Source organism: Drosophila eugracilis, unplaced genomic scaffold (genome assembly GCF_018153835.1).
Source record: "Drosophila eugracilis isolate 14026-0451.02 unplaced genomic scaffold, ASM1815383v1 contig_2167, whole genome shotgun sequence".
NCBI classification, from domain to species: domain Eukaryota; kingdom Metazoa; phylum Arthropoda; class Insecta; order Diptera; family Drosophilidae; genus Drosophila; species Drosophila eugracilis.
In genome coordinates, this window is record NW_024573052.1 from 1,205,055 (window position 1) to 1,227,305 (window position 22,251).

At 44.0% G+C, this 22,251-nt stretch overlaps 1 protein-coding gene across 5 annotated transcripts in view; it reads right to left on the reverse strand.

The window, feature by feature from the left end:
• Positions 1–22,251, reverse strand: part of LOC108103691 (protein bunched, class 2/F/G isoform) — an 87,133-nt gene that overhangs the window by 1,452 nt on the left and 63,430 nt on the right. For 3 of the 5 annotated variants that reach the window (XM_017209284.2, XM_017209280.2, XM_017209282.2), the window contains 2 exons: positions 16,886–17,106; positions 926–1,115 (listed from right to left, as the gene is read on the reverse strand). In XM_017209284.2, coding sequence (XP_017064773.1) covers positions 926–1,115; positions 16,886–17,080 — 385 coding nt within the window. In that variant the 5' untranslated portion in view covers positions 17,081–17,106. The remainder of the gene's footprint in view (positions 1–925; positions 1,116–16,885; positions 17,107–22,251) is intronic. The other 2 variants (XM_017209281.2, XM_017209285.2) reach the window with 2 other exon arrangements.

Consider the following 22,251-nt stretch of genomic DNA (forward strand, 5'->3'; position numbering starts at 1 on the left):
ACTCCATTTCTAACTCTAAGTCCATAAATCAAATGGAAGATGCTGCCAAAATATTGGATTAAATAGCAATTTAGGGCTCACGATTGCCGCCCCATGAATTTGCCAACTAATTTGACATATCGACTTAATTAAAAACTATTCCTATGTTCCCCCACCCCTTGCCGAGCTGGATTCCAAAGGACCCGCCAAGTCCTCGATAAGCCACTTAAGTTCGAACGAACCTTTGGCCACGGCTACTTCGGAATTAATTATCGAGTCAGCCGGCTCGTAAAATCCGCTGCGGCCCACACAGAAACCACCACCACCCTCCCCTTCGAAGGCCGCCAGCACAATGGGCAGAGATAGATAAACGATAAATGCCAAATAAAACGGGAATTCAGCGGCGTACCCTCCTCATCCTGCGTCGCGTGTGCATTTTGCATTTATTAAGCGATTATTAACGTATAAAGGAGACCAGTCACCCCGAACCAGTGCGACACTTGTCCGGGGCTATTCCCTTTCCCCTCTGCAGATAATCCGCAAAGTCATTCCCGGGAAATGTGCGCAACATATGACGGGAAGCGGAAAAGCGCCGTTGGACATGCTTGGCAAATATGCTCACAATTCTCAACTGAACTGAACTCGACTCGCCTCAACTCGACTCGACTCGTCCTCTATCTATCTGTTTATAATCCCCGAACCGAGGTCCTTTGTGCGGCTGAAAATTTAATTAAACCCTCCTTAAGGACGAGTGATATGTTATACAGAGAAGTTTCCCAGCTTTACAGCTGTCTTGAAAAAATAGCCAGTGAATGGAAAATGAAAAATGGAAAAACCAAGAAACTGAGCTGCTTCTTCTAAGGCCATGTTTAGTGGTCTGCTGGTGGGGGATTACTAACTAGACTAGTTGATTTAGATAGCAAAGCGATATGATTGTTGCATTTACATTTCTGCTCCATACCTAGTAGCCAGGGAGCCACCGCATCGTTGTCCTTGGCCGACTTGAGGATCGTATCAGGCAGCGGCAGCGAATGCCTTACCATGGCCCCATACAGTCCATACTCAGCCATGATCGTGCTGCCGCCCCAGACCTTCTCCGTCTTCCGCCATTTGGCCCGACGATTTTGGAACCAGACCTGGAAAGAAAAAAAAGGGAAAACAAATATTATTTCTATAATCCAAGGGTTGATTCTTAAACAGCGAGAAAAACAAGCAAAAGTTAAATGGAAACTATTTAAATATTAATCGCCATTTTGCCTTGGTAAATTCTTCCGCTTAAAGTGCTTTTCCTCCATATGGACATCGACCTCATCAGTGGCCAATGGCCAATGGCCACTGACCATCAGATCTAATCCTTGGAAAATGCTATGCAAATTGCAAATTATTGAGTAAAAAACTCATTCAAATTGAAAAAATGTAAATGGAATGTTTTTTAAATGCTAATACTTGGACCATAAACCTTTCAGCTGTTCTATATATATATATATATATATATCTGCATTAAAGGACAAAGTTTTAAGACAGAGGTGTGGTTAAGGGGGGTCTCAAAAGATATATATTAGGAATCCTTTGGATTATAAGCATAAATCCTTAAAAATCTCTTCCTGAAATAAATCAAAATTTGGAGGACAAACACCTATAGCTGGTTGGATATCCCCCCTTGACAACGAGCCCCTGGATAGCCAGGACTTGCCACATGGTTAGCAACATCAATGCCCCACCATTGACAACCCACTCGTAGCTGCCACTGCTGCTCCTCCACACATAATGGCAAATGATATACATATTCGCATATAAGTGACCAAATTAGATTATCTTCCGAAACATTAAACCGATTCTTTGCCGGCAACAGCAGCAGCAACAACAACAATGATAATAATATGAAAACATTAAATGCTGTTCACAAAGGCCAGGACCAGCAACAGCAACAACAACAACAACAACAACAACTGTCACAATAAAAGGATTTGCCACACAGACAGGCCAAAGGATTCAAATCCAACCACCCTCTCGGCAGTGGAAAAGAAGTCATCATTTTTCTGGTCCATCAAATCGTTTAGTTCTGCTATTAGTCATGTACGCCGAAGGGGGAGGGTCAGGGGTTGGCAGCAGCAGCAGCAGCAGCAACAGCAGCAGCAAGGAGAGGGGTGGACAGCAGGGAAAGGACACCAAAGATTGCCCCAGCAATGTGAAATCGACGAAGAGCTGAAGTGGCTCTTGGAAGCGACAGAAGGAAGATTTATAATAAAAAAGCAATATATGCAAAGCAGGCAGAAAGTGTGGAAAGTGGAAAAGTGAGGGGGGAAAATAGGGAGGGAAAAGGCTGGCGACATCTCTGCTAGGAATTCGTTGGCCAAGAATCAGGCACCGAAAGCCAAAATGCCAGAATGCCAACCTTAACCCCACGGATTGAACGAATCGCCAGAAATCGTGTGTGCGTGTGGGTTAAGTGGGCAACAGGGCTGCGCTGGGCCACTGGGCGTGGCAAAGTATAAAATATATAAAAAAAAAAAAAAACCACAGGAAAAACGAAGATAAAGTGATTTGGCTTGGAGTTCTGTCACCAGTCCCGGGTTGCCTACCACCAGGAGCCCCATAAATCTTGGAAACCCACTTTCCTGAGAAATTGGCAGACCCGAATTGTGACTTCTCCCAAGGGGAAGGCGATGGAGGCGGCGGAGGGATATAGTTAGAGGATAAAGGATATGATATGTAAACTATATATATATATATTTTCCAGGCAGCCAGCAGCCAGCAGCCACTCAGTAAATGCCGCGAAGTTTTTGGCAAAATGCCGCACGTCTCAGCCACGTTAATCCCCATTAGTTTAAGGCTGCTTTTTGGTATATAACTTTAAGAATGATAAAGAAATATTGGAAGATTATATGATCAATGATCTTAAAAGTCCCAGAACTAGTTCTCATTAGTACTATAAAGTAGAAACTTTCCTCATTTTCCCTAACAAAAGAACTAGCTTTCTGATTAGCATTGTGGCAAAGTGTGACTCAGCGTGCGCCTTGGCTGGGATTACTCGGGCGTGGAAGGGCAAATAGATCCGAGGGATCTGAAATTACCCGCCACTGTGCTTCGGAGTGCTGCTCCTGCCAACGGATGTCAAATTAATTTCCACACACACACAGTCTCCGAATTTGGACCCTGAGACTTGGATGCCTTGGGAATTGGGGCCTGGGACCTGGGACCTGGGACCTGGATCTTGGCTCTTGGCTCTTGGCCCTTTCTGGCTGCAAAATCAAATTAATCCGGTTTGTTATTTCATCATGCAACGTCAACGTCACCATCATCAGCTGCAACAACAGACAAAAGCCTGCTGCAGCAGCAACAGCAACAGCAACAACAACAGCAACAGCATTTTGCAATAATAAATGGCAACACACAGACTGGCACACCCTGGGTGTAAACAATACACACACACACATAGATAGGAGAAGCCTCTGCCAAAGGAGCGGAAAATTTCATTAACAAGGCACACACAGCCAGCAACATGAAAGCACAGCAGCAACATCCACGTCCGGAGGCCACTGGCTCGTCTGATAATTTAATCAACTCTCATTGAATTATATCATTTTGCAATTTGGAGGCCCAGCAACATCAACATCCCATCATCCAGATCCAGTTCCAGTTTCAGTTCCCAGATACAGATACAGATACAGATACCGGGAGTGGCGACCGGAAAAGCGGGGCCGGCAATATCGGTAGGGCTCTTTGAGTGCGGAAATCATAGAAGGAAATGCCATAGATTTCCCAAACGGAAATTCGATGGCACACCTCATTGGCGGGGGGGCACCTACGAAGGTGCAATGAGTAGTCGTTTGACATTAATTTGGTTAAACAGATGTAGAAACATAAGTCTGGTATATATATAATGAATCTCTTTTCACTTCTCAATACGAATTTCCGCAACTTCTTCATGACTGATTTTCTTCCCGTAAATCAACTTAAGCCTCCCTAATCGCAATTTTAATTTAATTGATGCTCCGGGCTAAGGCTGGACAGAAATCGGGGTAAGAATCAGATAATGCCAACCACTTTAATATAGATAACAGCCTGGACAATCTGCCGCTAAATGATTACTTGACCATTATTCCCGCCTCCTTTGACTTCCAATGCTCTGCCAATACGCTGCGAATCACGACATCAATTTGCTGATTGAAAATTTATTATTATCCTTGAAGAAGAGGGGAGGCAGAGGGGGTGGGAGTGGTTGTAGGAGTTGCCTTCGAAGGGGTGAATAGTTCGAAGGACCATTTTTATGGGGCGCAACTGAAAAGGGGGCCACGCCTCTTGTCCGGTTGGTGGAAATGGCTTTTGATTTATCGAACATTTCCACTGGCTGGACGAATGTAACGATTGACCGATGATGAGGTCACTGCGAAAAGGGATTCCCCAGGGATCATAATGTATCTTTAAGATACATTATTATTGCTTTTTCCAATCGGATTATAAATTTCTTCAAATGAAAATCCAATTCATAGCCAGCCCCCCCACACTTGAAAGTGAAAAATCAATTAATTTCCTAGGCCAGTTTTATGTAAATGAAACCACAACGAGATAGGGGGAGGGAGGAGTAGAGAAGAGCTCTTAGGTTAGCCCACGGATATTGCAGTGACCACCGGGACAAGCTTTTGTCCTCCTGTTGCATTCGCAATTGTCAAACCAATTTCCCGGAACTCAACGCTGGTCCACTGCATACGCACAAAAGGTCACAGGCCCTCGGGCCTGACCAGAATGGCCAGCATGGCTGGCATAATTAAAATATTGGTAACCAATCAAAGATTCTCAATGGGCAATGTGCTGGGGGAGAGTATCTGCTCACTGGGGCTGCAAAATTGCGCAAATTGCATATGCAATGGGTGGCAGGAGAACTCCCTTGCTCCTTTCAGGTGACATGTGCACCTACCTCTCTGCATCGATTCGATTTTGCCCTGCATTCGGCCGGGAATTTGCCTTTGAGTTCGTGTGCGGCCTTTATTGGTTTACTTCATCAACTCGAACGACTGAGTGGTTGGGTGGCTTACGGGCGGCATCTGTGGGTGTCCTCGAATGGTTGGGTTCGTAGGTTGGTTGGTTGGTTCGTTGGTTGGAGTGACTACTACCACAGCCACGTGGTGGTGGTGCTACTGCTGCTGCCAGTCAGTCAGTCAGTCAGCCCGGCGAGGCGTGTGGAAATTTCATAACGACAGTCCGCAGTTTATATGCAATATTCAATTGACATTCGCGGAATTTGGTTGGCAAACTTGGTCTAGGAAGGGTATATCAGTTGGGTGAAGCAGTTGGTAACTCAGAAAATTATATGGTAAAACGAAATTTATAATCATAGGTAACATTAAGTAAGGGTAAAAGGGTTTAGAGAAGCCCCAACCAAGACTATCCAAGATTGTTAAGAACTTCAGCAAGCTCTCTTTTCCTGACCTATTTGATATTTCCCCCATAGATAGGGTATCTTAAAAGTCCCTTTGCGTTCTTCTATAGTTTCCTCTTTCTCCCCTTACCCACCCCCTCTTTGTCTTTGCCATCTTTCCATCTTTTTTCCCGCTGGAACTTCAATTTTCCAACTTTCATATGAGTTTAACGGTCGCGAATTTTCCTTTTTTTTTTTTTGCCCCCTCACTCTCAGTGAAAAAGAAGGCTAAAGCTGGCAAAAAAGAAGCGGGAGGGAGGCAGCGAGCTTTTCAGCTTAACGGACTAAGAAATGTAAATGCGAAATGATTTTTTGGCTTACTACTCGCTCTCCTTAAGTCGAGTATTAATTTACGGAGAACGGACTTGACTTTGGAGGTGGTTATTAAGAGGTGGTTAAGGTGGTGGGGTGCAGCAGTAGCAGGGGGGGGAGGGGGGTGGAAAGTCCGAAAGGAACATTGCACATGCTAGAGTCGTACTCGCATTAATGACCTTTAGTCGACATTGAGCTGGCAATGCTGAACTATTAATTACGACCAAATGATGTTTAAAATGCTCAATGATTAATGAAACGATTTTCTAATTACGTTCTGAGATGATCAGAGGGGGCGGTCTGTGACTGTAATAATTACATAACAATTAGGCAATGCCTTAAGTAATCCGGGTAGTTAAAACGTTTACCCATAGATGGCGTTTAAGTGGTTGTTAACCCATGTTAGTTAGTTTGTAGATGTTTTAGTCATAGATATTGCGACTCTCCAACAGACATAAACATAAATCTCTAAAAAAAAGAAGAAAATCTCATCACTGGAAAACGTGCTGCCACAAGCTTTTGGGTTTCCCAGTTGAGTAGTTATCAGCCTCGTAAACACGATCGCAAATTGGCAAGTGCACGTGGTACGCGTGTCAACCCAGCAGGTTGTCTTATCCACAGGCCACATCCTCTCATCCACTCACTGTGAGAACTGTTGCAATTTGTTTGTTTTTTTTTTTCTAGCAACAACAAAGGGTTGCTGTTGCTGGGGGCAGGCGAGCTGGCGAGCACCCTGCTTTCCCCCGAAAAAACCTTTATTCGCTCGTTTGTTTATGATTAACGCGCGCTAATTTCATCCATTTCGCACTCAATGGCCTCGGATCTCGCATCTCGCATCTCGCATCTCGGATCTCTCGGGATTTTGGGTGCACACACTTATGCTTATTGGATTTACTCGAGCGTTGTCAGGGAAATCATTGAGGACGATGATGGTGGTGGTGGTGGTGGTGGTTTTTGGGTGGTGGCAATATGTATTTTACGTTCTTAGATTCACACGACGAACCGCCAACGTTCGACGAGCGGCGACCGCAACCATTAACCGGGATTTTGCGGCCGGCTGATTGGACTTGACTTTGAGGTGTCGGAATACAAGTTCCCGGCTCGATCGGGGAACTAATAATCTTATTAGAATTAATGATGGAATTTCCAATTTGCGGCGACAGCCAGCTGCCGGCGATTTAATGTTAATAAGTCCCGCGTTCCACGAGCTCCCCTCCTCTCCCCTAGCTTCTGGCTAGGCAAAATAGAAATTCCTCGCCGGACGTGCGGCAATGCGACTGAGTCCTGTGACACAGATTACGACTGGGTTAGGTTTTTTTTTTCCGATTATCAGGCATTTTCTTCTGGCACTTTTCTTCTTAAAGTTGTTTGGCTAGAAAGAGGAGCAGCCCTTGGACTGATTTGATAGACCTTTGGGGGGGTTACGAGGTGCTTTCAAAATCAGATGTTTAATCAGATATTTATGGATCTGAAAGCCTATAAGCCTTAGTAATAGCAAGTAGACAGGGCAATAAATGTTTGATAATAGAAGAATCGAATGTCTATATCTCAACAAGCCATTAAGTTCGCACATTTTGTGCCATTCAAAGGTGTGCTCTATCATCATTGTTGTCGTCATTATCGTCGTCGATTATCGAGCCAGTCGATGGCCGATTGACCCAACAATCGAAGACGCAACTGCAGGTGTCTGTCGATGACAGCAATCGACGTTGTTGTTGTTGTTGTTGTTGCTGTTGCTGTTGCTGTTGCCGTTGTCATCATCATTTTCATTAATGGTAAACCAATCATTTTTCAATTATATTCGCCGCTGGATACAAATTGTCTGATTTGCGTGTGCCAAACCAAAGTTGAATCGTGGCAGGCGCCATGCTATGCCATGCAGCGCCACGCCACGCCACGCCACGCCTCCCCGCACCCACGACACCAGCCCACAGAAAGCATCCAGCCACCTCTCTTTGTGATACTCTTTCTGGGTAGTTAGAGTATCTACCCTGTTAAGATGATAATTTCAGATATTATTATGAGTTTGGCAGACTAAGTTTTGACTTTTCGTTTGGTTTTTCATTCAAGGAAAGGAGTTCTCTCTTTTTACATGATATATACCATCTATATCTTCCCTTTTCTACTACTTCCAAGCTATCCAAACTAAGCTTAAACTATATCTTAAGTTTATATAGTTTAAAGATCGATCTCAAGAGAGAGCACTTGGAGTTCTCTCATCATCCACGCACTTCTATTAGTTTTTATGAATTCATTTTGGATTGCGTCAAACCAATTGGAGTGTCAGCGGCAGAAGGAAGCGCCGCGTGGCGCCACGCCCCCAAATTGCAACAGTTGATAAAGTGCACAACTTCTGCGGATTAAGTTTGCGGCGCACACATACATACATATATAAATAGTCTGGATCACATGCTGTGCAGAGCCCCACAAGAACACGTCCCTGCTGTCCATTATGCGGCCCATAATTCGCCAACAATTCCTCAATTACCGTGGAAAAGGTGGCAAGTACAGAGACTACTAGCAGACTCGCACACAGAGAGAGAGAGAGAGAGACGACTCCCCAACTGACAAGGCTCATTGCCACATACCTCAGGGGAACGAACAGGAGAGAGAGGTTGGTGGGCGGGCAGGTTTTTTTTTCAATCTATAAAATTAATTTTCTCAAAGCCTGTCGCTTGTTTTGTTTGCCACTCCCAGCAGCAGGTCCCCAGGGACCTCCCCTCCTCTCTCTCAAATTGTAAAATATTTTGCCGCTTAAGCCACTTGTTGTTGCAAATTAGCGTGAAACGCGATTAATATTGTCAATTGTATTCGGAACTCATTTCGTTTAGCAGTTTTGGCTTTTGGAAAATTGAAAAATATGCACAGAGGCCCAGAGATGAAAGTGTGGATTAGTAAAGGGAAGGGAAGGGCAGGTGAAGGGAAGGACAGGGAGAGAGAGATCCTTTAAAGTAACATCAATCAATGGCAGCCAGTTGGCTAGAATGACCATCAATCAAGAAACGAGTTTGGAGCTGCCGGAAAAACTATTTGCCCTAATTGCATGGAGGCGCGCCTAATTTCTCGGCCAGCTACCTGGCTACCAAAGCAACCCTTTTAGCTAACTTTCTCGGACCTTTGGCCAAACAATGAAAGTGTCAAAACTTCGCTTTGCTTTTTTAACAAATGGCCAAGGCGGTGGCGATGGTGGCGGTGGCGGCAGGAAGGAAGTTAGTTGGCTGTTTTTTTGGGGTTAAGCGGGGAGTTAGAGGGAAAGCCAGAACTAAGTTGAGGGAAAATTCTTCTTATAACTAAGCTGGTAGCAAGGTTTATACTAACAGCAAAGTGTATCTTAAAGATATCTCCCTAAGAAGATCCATTCCAGAGCGGCGACAGGAAGGAACTTAGTTGGCTGTTTTTGGGGTTAGTGAGGAGTCAGAACTAAGTTGAGGGGAAGTTCTACTTTTCACTAAGCTGGCATTAAGGTTTATACTAACAGCAAAGTGTATCTCAAAGATATCTCCCCAAGAAGATCCCTTGGCCAAGGCTTCTTTCTTTCTTTCTTTTCTCGCCTCCTCTCAAGTGGCTTGGGGTACTTTCGGGGCTGGAAAATTAAGTATAACTCATTATCGCAATCAAGAAATCCTTTGCAGCAGCAACAACAACAACAACAATCATTGTTTGCTTTGCCAGACAAAATCGGATTTGTTGTTGTTGTTGTTGTTGTTGTTGTTGCTGTTCTTGCCGTTGTGTTGCACACCAATTTTCTACTCAAAACTTATGACAGCCAATTCGAGAGAACGAACGAAAATTATACAGAGAGACACGATCGGAAGAGCGGTGGGGAGGGGGGGTGGCCAGTTGCAGGCCATGACTCTACAGTTTCTCAATATATATATATATAAAATATATATATATATGACTGGGGCATATATGCAACGTCGTCTTCATCCGCGTGCTGTGTGGGGCTCGTTGAAATCAACATCAAACCTTTAATTTGATGATTCTGCAAATAATCCATAGGAGTCGTTGACGCTTTTTGTTTAACCCCTCGCTGGCCGGCCAGACTAGTCTGTTACCTTTCCTCCTCCTACCCAGAGAGCAGTCGTCGAGGCGTGAAAATATAATAATACCTTTTTAATTATATTTTATGTGCCCCCATTCCCCCTTCTATTTCCATTGTTTGCTGGCACAGACAAAAGTGAAAGGCTTTTTGGTGCAAATTAACCAGAATTTGCCATAGTTTCGGAATTAGAGTGATCAGGGTAATCTGCTAGTGTGACCAGGGTGAGCCCTGACTCACCCATAACGCTGCTCATTTCGCACTCTTTTCCACGCTCTTTCCACCTGAGCGCTAGCCGAGTTGAATGCACTGCCAAGTGGCCGGCCACCTCATATGGCAAGTTTTCGTTTATGGATCGCGCCTCTGGGTGTATTTATAAACCCGCCAATTGGTTGTCTGTGATTACGACTTTGGTCTCTGGCAGGGCAGCTGCTTGCTTGTGACATCGAGGGAATATCATTTGGATATATCTTTAAGGTTAATCGGGAATATAGGCTTTGCTGTTACATTTTCCACACTCATCAGCTTACTTTCCCACTGATCTTTGATTGCATTAAAGTTTAGTAATGAAAAAACTTCATCTACTTCTGCCTGCCATGCCAGTTCCCACCTTGCTTGAAGGCCAACAGGAAATCCCCGCAAACGAAAACAGTTTCCAAATGACTAATTTTCCGGTGTACAAACAGCAGCTCCTCACCACCACTCTCTCTCTCCCCTACATACAAGCATATATCTCTCTCTATATATATATATATATAGCCAGATTTCTCGATGAGTCCAATAACGAGTTAAGGTGTGTGTGGGAGCTGGAAATTAGACTGGTTGCCCAATCTGACCGATCGCAGCGATAATGTTTATTGAGTAAATACAAATGCGAGTTAACACATTCCGTGTGGATTGTCAGGGGATAATTACGCCTTTCAAAGGCCCCATAATAGGCCTCATTCAATCGAGGTGATCGGAGCGATTGAGTCGATCGAGAGGTCCAACAGATTGCCCTCTTCCTTGGTATTGGGTCTTAACTGGTCCACTTCGTTCGATGACAGCCATGGAAAAGTCGTTAGACTGGGCCTAATTGTTGGATGAGTTTTGATTTGGTTGGAAAAGTGTTTCGATTATCCCACTTTCCTGGTTTAATTTGGTGATTCAATTGGTCTGGGGTAGGGAGATCTAATCAAATTTTTAACAACTTTAAGGGGCTGGCTGTAAGTGGGGGGGAAACTCATCACAGAACGTGGTGTGTTAGTGGGGTTAAACATGGCCCACAAACAGCTTAAAGCCTTCATAGGTAGCACTTCCCTGACTATAGTATGGCAGTAAAATCTTTTAGAAATCAAAAAATATCATAAACAACATCATTGTTTGCCAATTTGCAAGAGATTTTCCAATGTACAGCGGTTGAATGAGCTGGAAAAACCTCGGATTTCCCTCGGATTGGACAAATGAGTGAGCGCCTGTGCTCATTTCGCACTAATAAGATCGAGGGTAATGATAGAAGATGGAAGAGAGCGTGCTGTAGGAATCATTACCATCCGCCGGTGAAGTGGGAAATCCAGCGAAGGTCACGTTTTAGCGCCGTGGGTGGTGTGCTCGATGGGTTGGGGGCGGATTTCCACCCGTTACAAAACAACAAACAAAACAAAAAAAAACTAAGTGTAATTGCGACAATGTGGCTGCACTTACACGTGTCATCCCAGCAGCAGCAGCATCCGCTGCTGTCCATCCTTCGCGCGGGAACTTGTTACGCACTTGCTTTCCCTTACCGCCCTGTTTCACCACCCCCTCCCACGAGTGAGTGTTTTTCCCAACCCTCCCAGGGGATTCGTAGAGGATTCCTGCAGGACCTTCGGACAAACCACAACGGCACATTGTTGCCATTGACTTTTGGGCAAAGGGGCGATGATGTTCCAAAGGACAACAAACCCTTGGCAAGCCCGCAACCAAGGGAAGTTCTTTCGGGGGTTTACTGGCCAAAGTTGTTGTTTTGTTTGGCAGCGAAACTGGTTAGTAATTGATTGTTAAGCATACGATTACTAATCACTAAGAGATGATAATTACAAGCTGGTTCTCACCTAAGAAGGGCAACCTTTAATAGGTCAGAGTCTTTGCCTTTGCCCGTTTGCTCGAAAATGTTGGCCCTCGCCGCCACCCACTTGCTGTTTGCGTTTCCGTTGCATTTTCCTAGAAACACCTCGAGTGTGGAAAATTAAAATCCAACTCCCCCCCCCCTCTTTCGTTTCCCTAAAAAAAAACAGTACCAGACGATGTCAGGGTTGACATGAGCTGGAAGGTAACACAATACTCCAGCCAGCAACTACTTAAAATGCAATTATATGCATTATTATTCGGCTGCTGGAGCTGCTTCTGCTGCTGCTGGGCGAGTATTTTTATTTTTATCCACGAATACGCAGAATGTGCCGATGTTTAGGGGGGAAGGGGGGATACTAGAAGAAGAAGAAGCATTTGTGGAGAAAAAAAATGGATGACGACGACGAGGAGTATTTAAATGCCCACCTCAGCTACTAATTATTACCAGGAAAAACTCTTGAAATTGACGTTTCATTTTGTGCGGCGGGGCACACATCAACACCCCGACAAAAGGGGTTAAGAAGGGGGGCAAGGGGGAGGGGCCAACTCTCTACAGACCGCCTGTTTTCACTCAAGAAGAAAGAGCACCCAGACCAGACCTGGCCCGATCCCGATCGTCGTGATTATGCACATCGAACTGCAGAGAACAGATTAAGGCACTCGAGAAATTATGAAAAAATAATATTTTTCTTGGAACTGATACCATTTTAAACGAATTGGTACTCAACGGCAGAGTCAACAAAATGAAGAAGTTCCTACACGATTATGGGAAAAGAGTCGAGGAGAATGCCTCGCAAAGACTGGCCAAGGCTGGCTGGAGAGGTGGCTGAACGAAGAATGTGCAGCGAAGAAACGAGAGCTGAGGTAGGTAATCAGAGGTGCTGAGATCGCTTTTTTTTAGCTATATATATATAGAGAAAGTGTCTCAGAAATATTGGAAATATCAGCTAAAAGGGAAGAAAAGTTTGAAATTTTAAACCGCTTAAAACTTCGCTTGAAAGTAGGCAACGAATCTTGAGCTGCGATTTTTGGCTTTACAAAAATCTACAAAAAATCTCAAAAAATCTCCAAACTAATTTAGCTACTTTTTGATGATCTTCAGCCAGAACTGGCGGGTAACTCAATCGCCGGCAAGGCAGACGAAGTTGCGTCAAGTGGCAGCATCGGCCAGTCGACCTGTCTGCCACAAGTCTGCCGAGTTGCCTGTTTTTTTTTTCGGGTTCCCAGGCTAGAATGCCGGTGATCTTGTGTTTGTATATGTATGTATGTATGTGTGTGTGTGTGTGTGTGTGCGTGCCAATCGGAGGACTGTGGCTACTCCACAATGACTCCACAGTCCATGATTTGGTACCCAACTCGCATCCATTTCCATTCGGCGGCCGCCCCTCTCTATCCAGACATTACTCACTTGGAAGCGTCGCTCGACACTTCACAAAATTAGTTTCGTAGAACTTTCAATGCGGCCAACACTGAGCGGAGTTTTTGAGACAACACTGAGAGAAATAGTAAGTGATTTTCATGGAATTAAGTATTTGCTAGAAGACTAGTTAGAGGTTTTTCTTCTAAGAACAGAAGAAGTTTGGCTTGAAATCCCAAAGCCACTTTAGTTAATCTTCAAGGAAAACCCCAAAAATTTCCTCTCGAATCCCAATACATAGCCCTGCATAGCCTTGCATATACACGCCCCAATAAGGCGGAAGGTGGGAACCCATCGAGGGCTTTCAGAGCCAACTCAAAAAGCGAATGAATAATTCTGCCTCGAAATTTGTGCGGGGTTGGAAATTTATTCACACAGAAACGTGTAATTACCCAGACACAAAACACACACAGCAGCAGCATCAGCACACACATACACTCTCATTTACACACACACATCTCACACACTCTCAGAAAAAGTTCACTTGAAGTTCGTCTCTTTTTGCTTCAAGCGAAAAGTTGGGGAAAAGTTCGGGTGGGGGAGGTGGGTGTGAGGTTCAAAACGTGGGCGGTGAAATGCGGGTGGGCGTGGCAGCCGGTGCTGCTGCTGCTACTGGCATGGAAAATTAACAATTTTTCAATTAAAATCAATACGGAGTGTGTACTTGTAGTCGTAGTTTCCTTTTTTAGCCAGGCACAGAGGGTTAAGGTGGCAGGCTTGGCGGGCTTGTTGGGCTCTGGCGGGGTTAAGAGGGCAAAAGTGGGTGTGGTTCGGCTGTCAGGGTAATCTGCATATGGGCATGTGTGTGTGTGTGTACACTTCATGAAAATAGCTTAAGTGCCTGAAAATATGCAACGCATTCGACGAGCCAACTTTGGTTCTATATGAACTGAGTGTGAGTGTTTGTGTGTGTGTGTGTGGTGTGTGCAGGACAGTATAGATGTATAAGTGTGCGTGTTGATGTTTGTTTATGTATGAGTTGCCTGGTGTGGTGTGTGTTGTTAGTTTTTGGGGCGCCGCTGCTGCTGTCATCCCGGAAAAGTAAAATTCTAAACCTTTTCGGCTCAAATAGTGCTGTTATTTTCAATGACACTGTCTGCCTGTGTGTGTGTGTTAGTAAGCACTGAAAGAAATTAGTATAAAGAAGTCAAGAAAGTAAAGTAACACCCTTGAGGTTATCGTTCTGCATATCAGATTTGAAGTTTTCAAGGAGAATGTCTACAAATTTGAGATATTTTTAGCTTTTAAGAGGTTCTAAGAAGGTTTTTCAAAAGGGTTAACTACCGCGAAAGTCCATAATTTTCATCTTAAATGACTAATAACTAATGACAATTTTCTCCCAGTGCCCCCCTTTCCGCCTCTAAAGGCTGGCTCTTCCTATCGTTCTTGTACTTGTGCATCGTTTTGCGGTTGTTTCGGTCTTCCCCAGTATTTTTTGGCCATCTAACTGTTGAGTCCTTGCCCCACACACACACACACACACATACACACACTGACTAACACACTCACTGATAGATATAGAAAGAGCTAGAGAAGCGAGAAGGGGAGACAGGGAGACAGGGAGACAGACAGGGACAGGCAAGGATAGACTCCATTTGTGGGTACCGCAAACAACGTTAAATGCAAATTTACGCTCCTGCCACGCCCACTAACTGATGTATAACTAACGTAGCGCCCACTTTTCGAGAACCCCCCTCACCACCCCAACACCCTGACCCCAAATAGCACCCCTTCTCTTTGGCTTTCCCTCCCACTTTCCTCCCAACTGTGCACACACAAAATGGCCGTGCTTTGGCGCCATTGCTTCACTTCAGTTGTCCTTCGGTCCTGGCTCCTTGTTGTTCTTGTTGACTATTGCCGTTATTGCCAGGCTAGAGGGAAAGAGAGAGAGGACAGGCCAGAGACGGAGACGGAGACAGAAAACCCCAGCAAGGGGAAGAGGGGGGAGAAACTCCAGTGGCCAGAATTGAAGTGTTAGTAGTAATGCTACTAATTGGACTCGCTTTTAGCAAGCAATCTCGATCCCGAGAACCCAATCCCGAAGCCAAAGCTCCTTCAAAGTGCTCTACATATATATATATATATATATTCGTATATATCTTTGTATATATATAAAGACAGATGTGTGTGTAAGGGAGTGTGGGTGGTGTCCTTCTCCAAAGTCTGTAATTGGAAAATTTTACACACTCGAAAATCAATTTGAATTGCAGAAAGCAGAAAGCCAGTTGAGAAGTAAGTGGATGTGCGAGTGCTGACGGCCCAAGGGCGTCAGTGGGTTAATTGCAGGCCTGCGATACGTTTTAATTAGCAGCGATCATAGGGAATATATTCCCTATATACGATGAGGATTACGAGGTATTTGGGTTTAAGGTATCAAATCAGAGATCAGTTAAGGCCTCCCCAAGATGACTTTTGCCAAGCTACAGTCTTTACCATTTAAAGGGTAATCTGTAGTACAGAAATCCATAACTTTCCACCAACTTTTCAATATATTTTTGCACTTCTCAGACCTGTCATCATCAGTTTTTCGCGTCTAAGCCATATCTGAGAGCCCGGAACTCTGAAGAGGCTGCCCCATTAGCATTCCAGCCAGGAGAGCAGCCTCGAATCCGGCGGCAGAAAACCGATTTGCAACCCAACCGCTCGACGGCTACGAACTTATGGCAAGTGAGTGGTTAAAAAAGGGCAAATTCGCCAAGAAATCGCGCCATAATTACACTTTTTTGTGTGCTAATTAAACACACACACACACACACAGAGAGAGAGAGTCCTTTTGGGGTTTGCCTTTTAAGGGTGGCAATTTGGCTCACTCGATGCTCACACACACACACAGCCATACCCATACCCATACCCATACCCATACATACAGACAACCCATCTCGCTCGCTCTGGCAACGTCGACGGGGACTTAGAACAATAACGGCCATTAAAATGCTTAATTATAAATTCGCAAACGTTGCTGAAATTTTCTACGTTTTTTCCCCCGCTCTCCTGGCTAGCAAGCCATCTCCCTCTCACACCCCATGCGCCGTCTCGCTTGCCCAGGCAGCGTGAATCGGACGTTAAATGATTTCCGGACTTTGCGTTGTTCGCAGTTCTCGGCTCACTTTTACCTATGTGCCTATATAGAAGAATGTCCTTTCAAATTCAATTAAGGACATTATCGAAAATGATTTTGTATGGAAAAGATATAGAAAAGATCAGGTTTTTAGAGGGATAAAGACACTGAAAAGGGGGCAACTACAGAGAGAGAGAGAGAGAGAGAACTTAAGTCAGAGGAGCTGCACTTGAGAGTCCCCTTCCGAAGGGCTGGCCATAAACTGGCTGCACACACTCACTGATAAATCTGAAGGAGGTGTGAAAAATCAGGCCGGAGACATCCAAACAAGCACATGAGAACAAGGAGCGACAAAGGACCTACGTCGGTTCGAAGGAAATGCAAATTCCTTGGCCGCGTTTTTGTTTTGCCAACAGCAAACACCTACTCGGCGGATGTAATTAGTTCGTTAATTCATTAAGGGAACGGAGGGGAGATAAGCAGCATGAGTAGGACCAGAAGGAGGAAACAGGTCTACCCAAAAAGACAATGCCATCATATCAGATTACCTATGGAGCTGTGCTGACTCACCTGTATGCGATCCTCGGGTAGCTCTGTCTTTAGGGACAGCATTTCGCGGGCATAGACATCAGGATAATGGGCTTCCTTGAAGGCCTCCTCCAGCTTCTCCAGTTGATAGCTGGTAAAGATGGTACGGCTGTGCCGTCGCTTCTTTTTCTTCTTCTTGCTGTTCGGTCCAACGCCAAAACCATGCAGTCCCTCCATGCCAAAGTCCTTGGGCGCCAGAGAACCTGCATAGGATTTGATAGATAATAATCGCATTGATTAGTAAGTTAGTACATCGAACAATGACTTTAGGCAACTATTCTGCCTCCGCCGCCTTTGTGCTAAAAATATTCCTGTCAAATTAGTTGACGAGAATCCCACGGCCCGCTACCGCCGCCGGAAAACACATGGCGCTGGAACGGCGCGGGATTCGAAGCGGTTTTTGGTGGTTTGTTATTTTAATATTTAATAATTGTATCTAGTTTCCCACTTGTCTGCCGCTTATCGCGCGCACACATCATCGTCTTTTGTTCCAAGGAAAACCCCACTTGAGAAAGGCTGTGAAAGGCTGCGGCGGGGAAAAGTGAAAGCGTCGTGGAAAGAGGATGGCACTCGGAGTCCCCAGACTCGGGATCGAAGGAAGGAGCTGACAGGCGTTGACAGGCGCGATTTGAGATTTCGATGAGTGGCATTGGAGTTGGAGTGCAGTGGAAGAAATGGGCAATGAATGGATTTAATTTAATATTTAATTACAGAATTTCTTGCTTTACTTAAGCACCCTTGATTTCTCTCTGTGTAAGCCCAAAGTTGAGTGGCCTGAAGATGAGCTGAGGATGCTGAGGAGGCTGATGAGTCTGTGGATTGGAGATGAGTCCAAGTCGTCGTAGGATCGAAGCAAAACTTGGCGGATTGACTGAGCAGAGAGGAGGACTTCTCAGCCTCAGTTTTTGGCCAAATCGAACTTGGAGCCCCTGAAGCACCCGGAAAACATAAATGCACAGTTCGGTGATCGAGTGGTCTGCGGACGGCCACTCTGCAGTTTCGAAAGTATGGAAAAGTTGGGAAAACAAAACACAAACACAGACACACACAGAGCCAGAGCCAGAGAGGAGCATATTCGTGCAGCCAGAAAAAACATTTCGCACTGAAATTCGATATGAAAAATGAAGTAGAAGCAGCCTGTTTGTGCCTGACGAGAGCCGTTCAAGTGAAGCCTCGACGGCATCCCTCCCTCCATCTCCTCCACCAGTCCACCCGTTTTTCCCACTAAATGTGCGTGAAAAACATATCTCCGGAGCTGCTAGTGAAAATGCGTGTAATGAAGGCTGAAAATTGCATCTTGAATTACCGCCACCAGTACGGAATGCAGTTCCCTGGCCGAATTCAAGGTATGTTTCTGAGGGGAAATTTAATTGTTCGGATTTTGGTTTTTCCTTTTCCAGAACAAGGAAGGGCCCTTCGCAATTATTATCGAGTATAAATTTCACCGGTCAGTATCTGATTGATCCCTGGCACCTGTTATTAATACTTTCAAATATCTATTTTGTGCTCAATTAAATTATTTCCCTAAAAATGTATTTTTGAAAATACACATTTTTGGGGAACGCACAAAACTAGGCAACACCAAATTTCTTTCTAGCTTTTAATGAGCTCATACACACACACACTGGCAGCTCGACTGAATGCCAACATGCATACTAACACACACTCACACACACACACACACATGCATCACAACATATTAGCAATTAAAATTTTCTTAGTTAATTACTTTAAGCAGACGACGACGAAGGACGACGAAGGACGAAAGGATGTCGGCGACGTCAGCTGGTGGAAAATGCCATAGCAAAAAATGTCGCCACCCAAATGAAAGGCGACAGCATTCTTCCGTCTCTATCGCTCCAACTAGTGCCCTCTCGTTCGCTCCTTCTTCTGCTGCCGCACAAAGAAAGTCGCCTCCTCTCGCTCGCTCTTCGTCCTTTTTCTCCTGGCAAGTGAATTTTATGAAATTTATGCGCATTTCACTAGAAAATTTAATTAGGAAATCTAATTTGCTCAAAAGCGCATAAAAAATGTTGTCGCTTCCCGAAGAGGGGAAAGAGGTTTTCGGTCCTTCCCACAAACACCACCGAATTTTCACAGCACTCCGCCTCCAAAATCCCTGTCCCCCGCTGCCTTTCTCCATAGCCCTCCTACTCTGATTTGTTCATTTTGTAAGCTGCATTATTTTTGTAAGCCAGCCAAAGTTACAGAGAGAGAAATAAGGCTGGCTTGGTTTGCTTTCAAGAGCTTCATGTTTTTACTAATTAAGAACTAAAAAACTGACCAAAATTCTGATTTCTGGCCGAAAATAACTATTTTTTTGACTATAGCAAAGCGAAAACTTCTCTGATTGTGGAATGTACATAACCAAACTCGTACATCGCTGCACGTACATCGCCGAACTCCTAGTTAAAACTCCAATCGAACTGTATTCAAGCCTTAAAAAGTCAATTTTTGGCATTTTTTTGCTAAAATTGATGATGTTACCCCCTATCGAAGGTGAAAAATCTTCTTTATCCGATTTTCCCCTCCTATAACTCAGCCAATAATGGTCCGAATATGGAATGTCATATCTCGTTGAGCTCGTAATTAAAATTCTAACAAAACTGCATTCACACATTGAAATGTGCAAATTATGACAATTTTTGGAAATTTTAATGATGTTACCCCTTATCGAAAATTGAAAATCCGATTTATCGCTTTTTCCCCTCAAAATGGCATTATTTATTCTCATTTCTCAGATAATAATTGTCCGATTATGGAATGCAATATCTCGATGAACTCGTAATTAAAATTATAACAAAACTGCATTCACAGTTTGAAAAGTAAAAATTTGAGAAAAATTCGGAAATTTTGATGATTTTACAAAAAATTCAAAAAAATTCTCAAAAATTAAAATTCACAAAATCATTAAAGGAATGATAAGGAAAGTTAGTTTTGATCGTTAGCTTCACAAAGCAGTCGTTCTTTTAGCTGCGCGTCTTGTTTTGGCTAAATTATAGATAAAAAACCGATAAAAAATGTGAAAAAATCTAAAGAAAATATTGGAGTTTTCCGTAAAAGGTCGTAATCCTGGTTCTTTGTCTAAGTACATATACTTTCCTGCCCTGTAAATTAATAATACTCGCGTATTAAGGCCTTTAAAAGTCACATAGTAACCCCATAGGTTTCTATGCTTCCTTCTTATAATTCAATTGGTTTAAACTTAAATTGATATATTCTTAAAACTCTTCTAGGAAAGTGCCCGAAAATATTTGCCGTGCAAGTGTTTTCCTCCTAGCCCCGCTGCTCCTGCTTTTTCAGCCCAATTTCCGCTCCCGTTCCCCACTTTCCCCACCCGCTTTCCCCCATTTCCTCGCCATGCATCAAGTAACCAACAAAATGACTAATTCCTCGTCTCTGTGTTGGTGTGCAGTGGCTGCCTGTATGTGTGTGCATGGGAGTGCGTGTGTGTGTGCTAGTGTGTGTGTCGCATAAACAGTTGCATGGCAAAATACGCTAATAAAGTGGCTGAGTTGTTGGCAACGCGGCAGCGACGCAGCTGCTCTGCCAGCGCCGACAGTGGCAGAGACGACGACGTCATCGTTGAAGGGGCATTCGCAATTCGCAATTTGCATTAGCAACCAAAGTGGCTGCGTTTTTGTGCATGTGTGTGTGTGAATGTGAATGAGTATGGGTGTGAGTGGTGGCGACACTAGTGTGGGTGTCCTGTGAACTGCCATTCGGATTTTCACTTATTTTCGTACGCTTTTTTCGTACTAATTAGAAATGAAATTGAATTATTTGCTTGAGGAATCAAACAGAAGCCACAAATGCAAAAAATCAGAAAGGGGCTACGGTAAATGCTCCAATTAACAGCTTTTGCTAACTTGCTTTTTGATGCCAGAAGGTTAATTTCAATAGGCAAAAAGGGAAAAGTTACTTGAAATGAGGAAAGGTGGAGGAGGGCCACTCACTCATGTATCTAATTTCGGAAATTCAATAATTGAGTTGATTTTGCAGGAGAAAGCCAAAGGAAATCTAACAAAAGTAAATTAAGTTAACTAAACGTAAGGTAAATAGAGATATTATCTATAATTTGATATCATTGCCTTTGATTAAATTGATGAGAGATTTCCCTTTAGTTTCAGTTTATACCTTCAAGAATATCCTTTTACCAAAAGGCCTAACAACCCATCTTCCAGTTCCATTGCAATTATTTACTAAAATAATAATAGCAATATATGATTTGCCATGATTTGCTGTCTCTTTCTCTTCAACTGTTTCTATCTCTTTCGCTTCTGTAGTATTTCCTGCACTTCGTTAACGTTGCAAGTTTTCATCAGAAAAAAACACGCATTTCCACGTGCTGTTGCAAAAAAGTGAAAGAGCAAAGAGTTTTAGTGCAAAAATTGTGCCACTCTTCTTTTTGTTGTTGTTACAATTTAAGCATGTTGTTGTTGTTGTTGCTGCTGCTGCTGACGGCGAAAAACGCTTTGCACTTAAAGTTCGTTGAGTTGGCTTGGCCTGGCCCTGGTGAAGCGGAAGGTAAGGCGGCAAAGAGGCAGGGCAGGGGAAGACTAGGTGGCTTGAAGTGGGACCAAAAAACATGAAGAAAGGGTTAACCGGTGCAGACACTAAAGGGTTAAGAGGCTGTGCTCTCATCTTGGCTACTTCAAAGCTAATTTTTGCAATCAAATTTGCATTCTTTTAGAGATTATTTTTGATTTCTTAAGTTAAAAAGAACTAAAAGATATTTAAACTCCTTTTTTTTGGCTTGATAAAACTTTAAAAAACTCGCAATTCTTAATATTTAATATAAAACAAGCCCCAATCTGGCCATTTAATCGACAACACTGCAAGAAATGGGGGCAACACCGCTGCTGTAGTGACAACAACAATCACTTTAACTTAACTTTGACACAAAGCTGGCTAAAACGCTGCCGCCCAAAAGTGGGGAGAGGGAAAGTTTCTCAGCTCTAGCCACTTCCTCTAGGATACTGAGAGGCTGCCTAGTGGGTGGTGACGAAACAATAGGGGTGAAGAAGAAGAAGAAGCAGAAGCAGGAGAAGCCGAAGCAGAAGCAGAAGCAGTCACACGACAAGCAAGGAATCTAATTAACAATTTTCCATTGAGTGCGCAAATTACGAGGAACAGGAACGGAAAGCGAGGGATCCCGGCAGTCCGTTCGAAAGAGACAGCAAAAGGTTAGCAGAAAGAGATGGTAATAGGGATAAGAGAGCGAGACAGGGACAAGGACAAGAAGGCAGGCAGGCAGACAGAAGCAATTAGACGGGGACGAATGCTGGGCAATGTCAAAGCGAATTTTCGGCATAAATTCCAGACAAAAGGCACGATTGAGGCACACT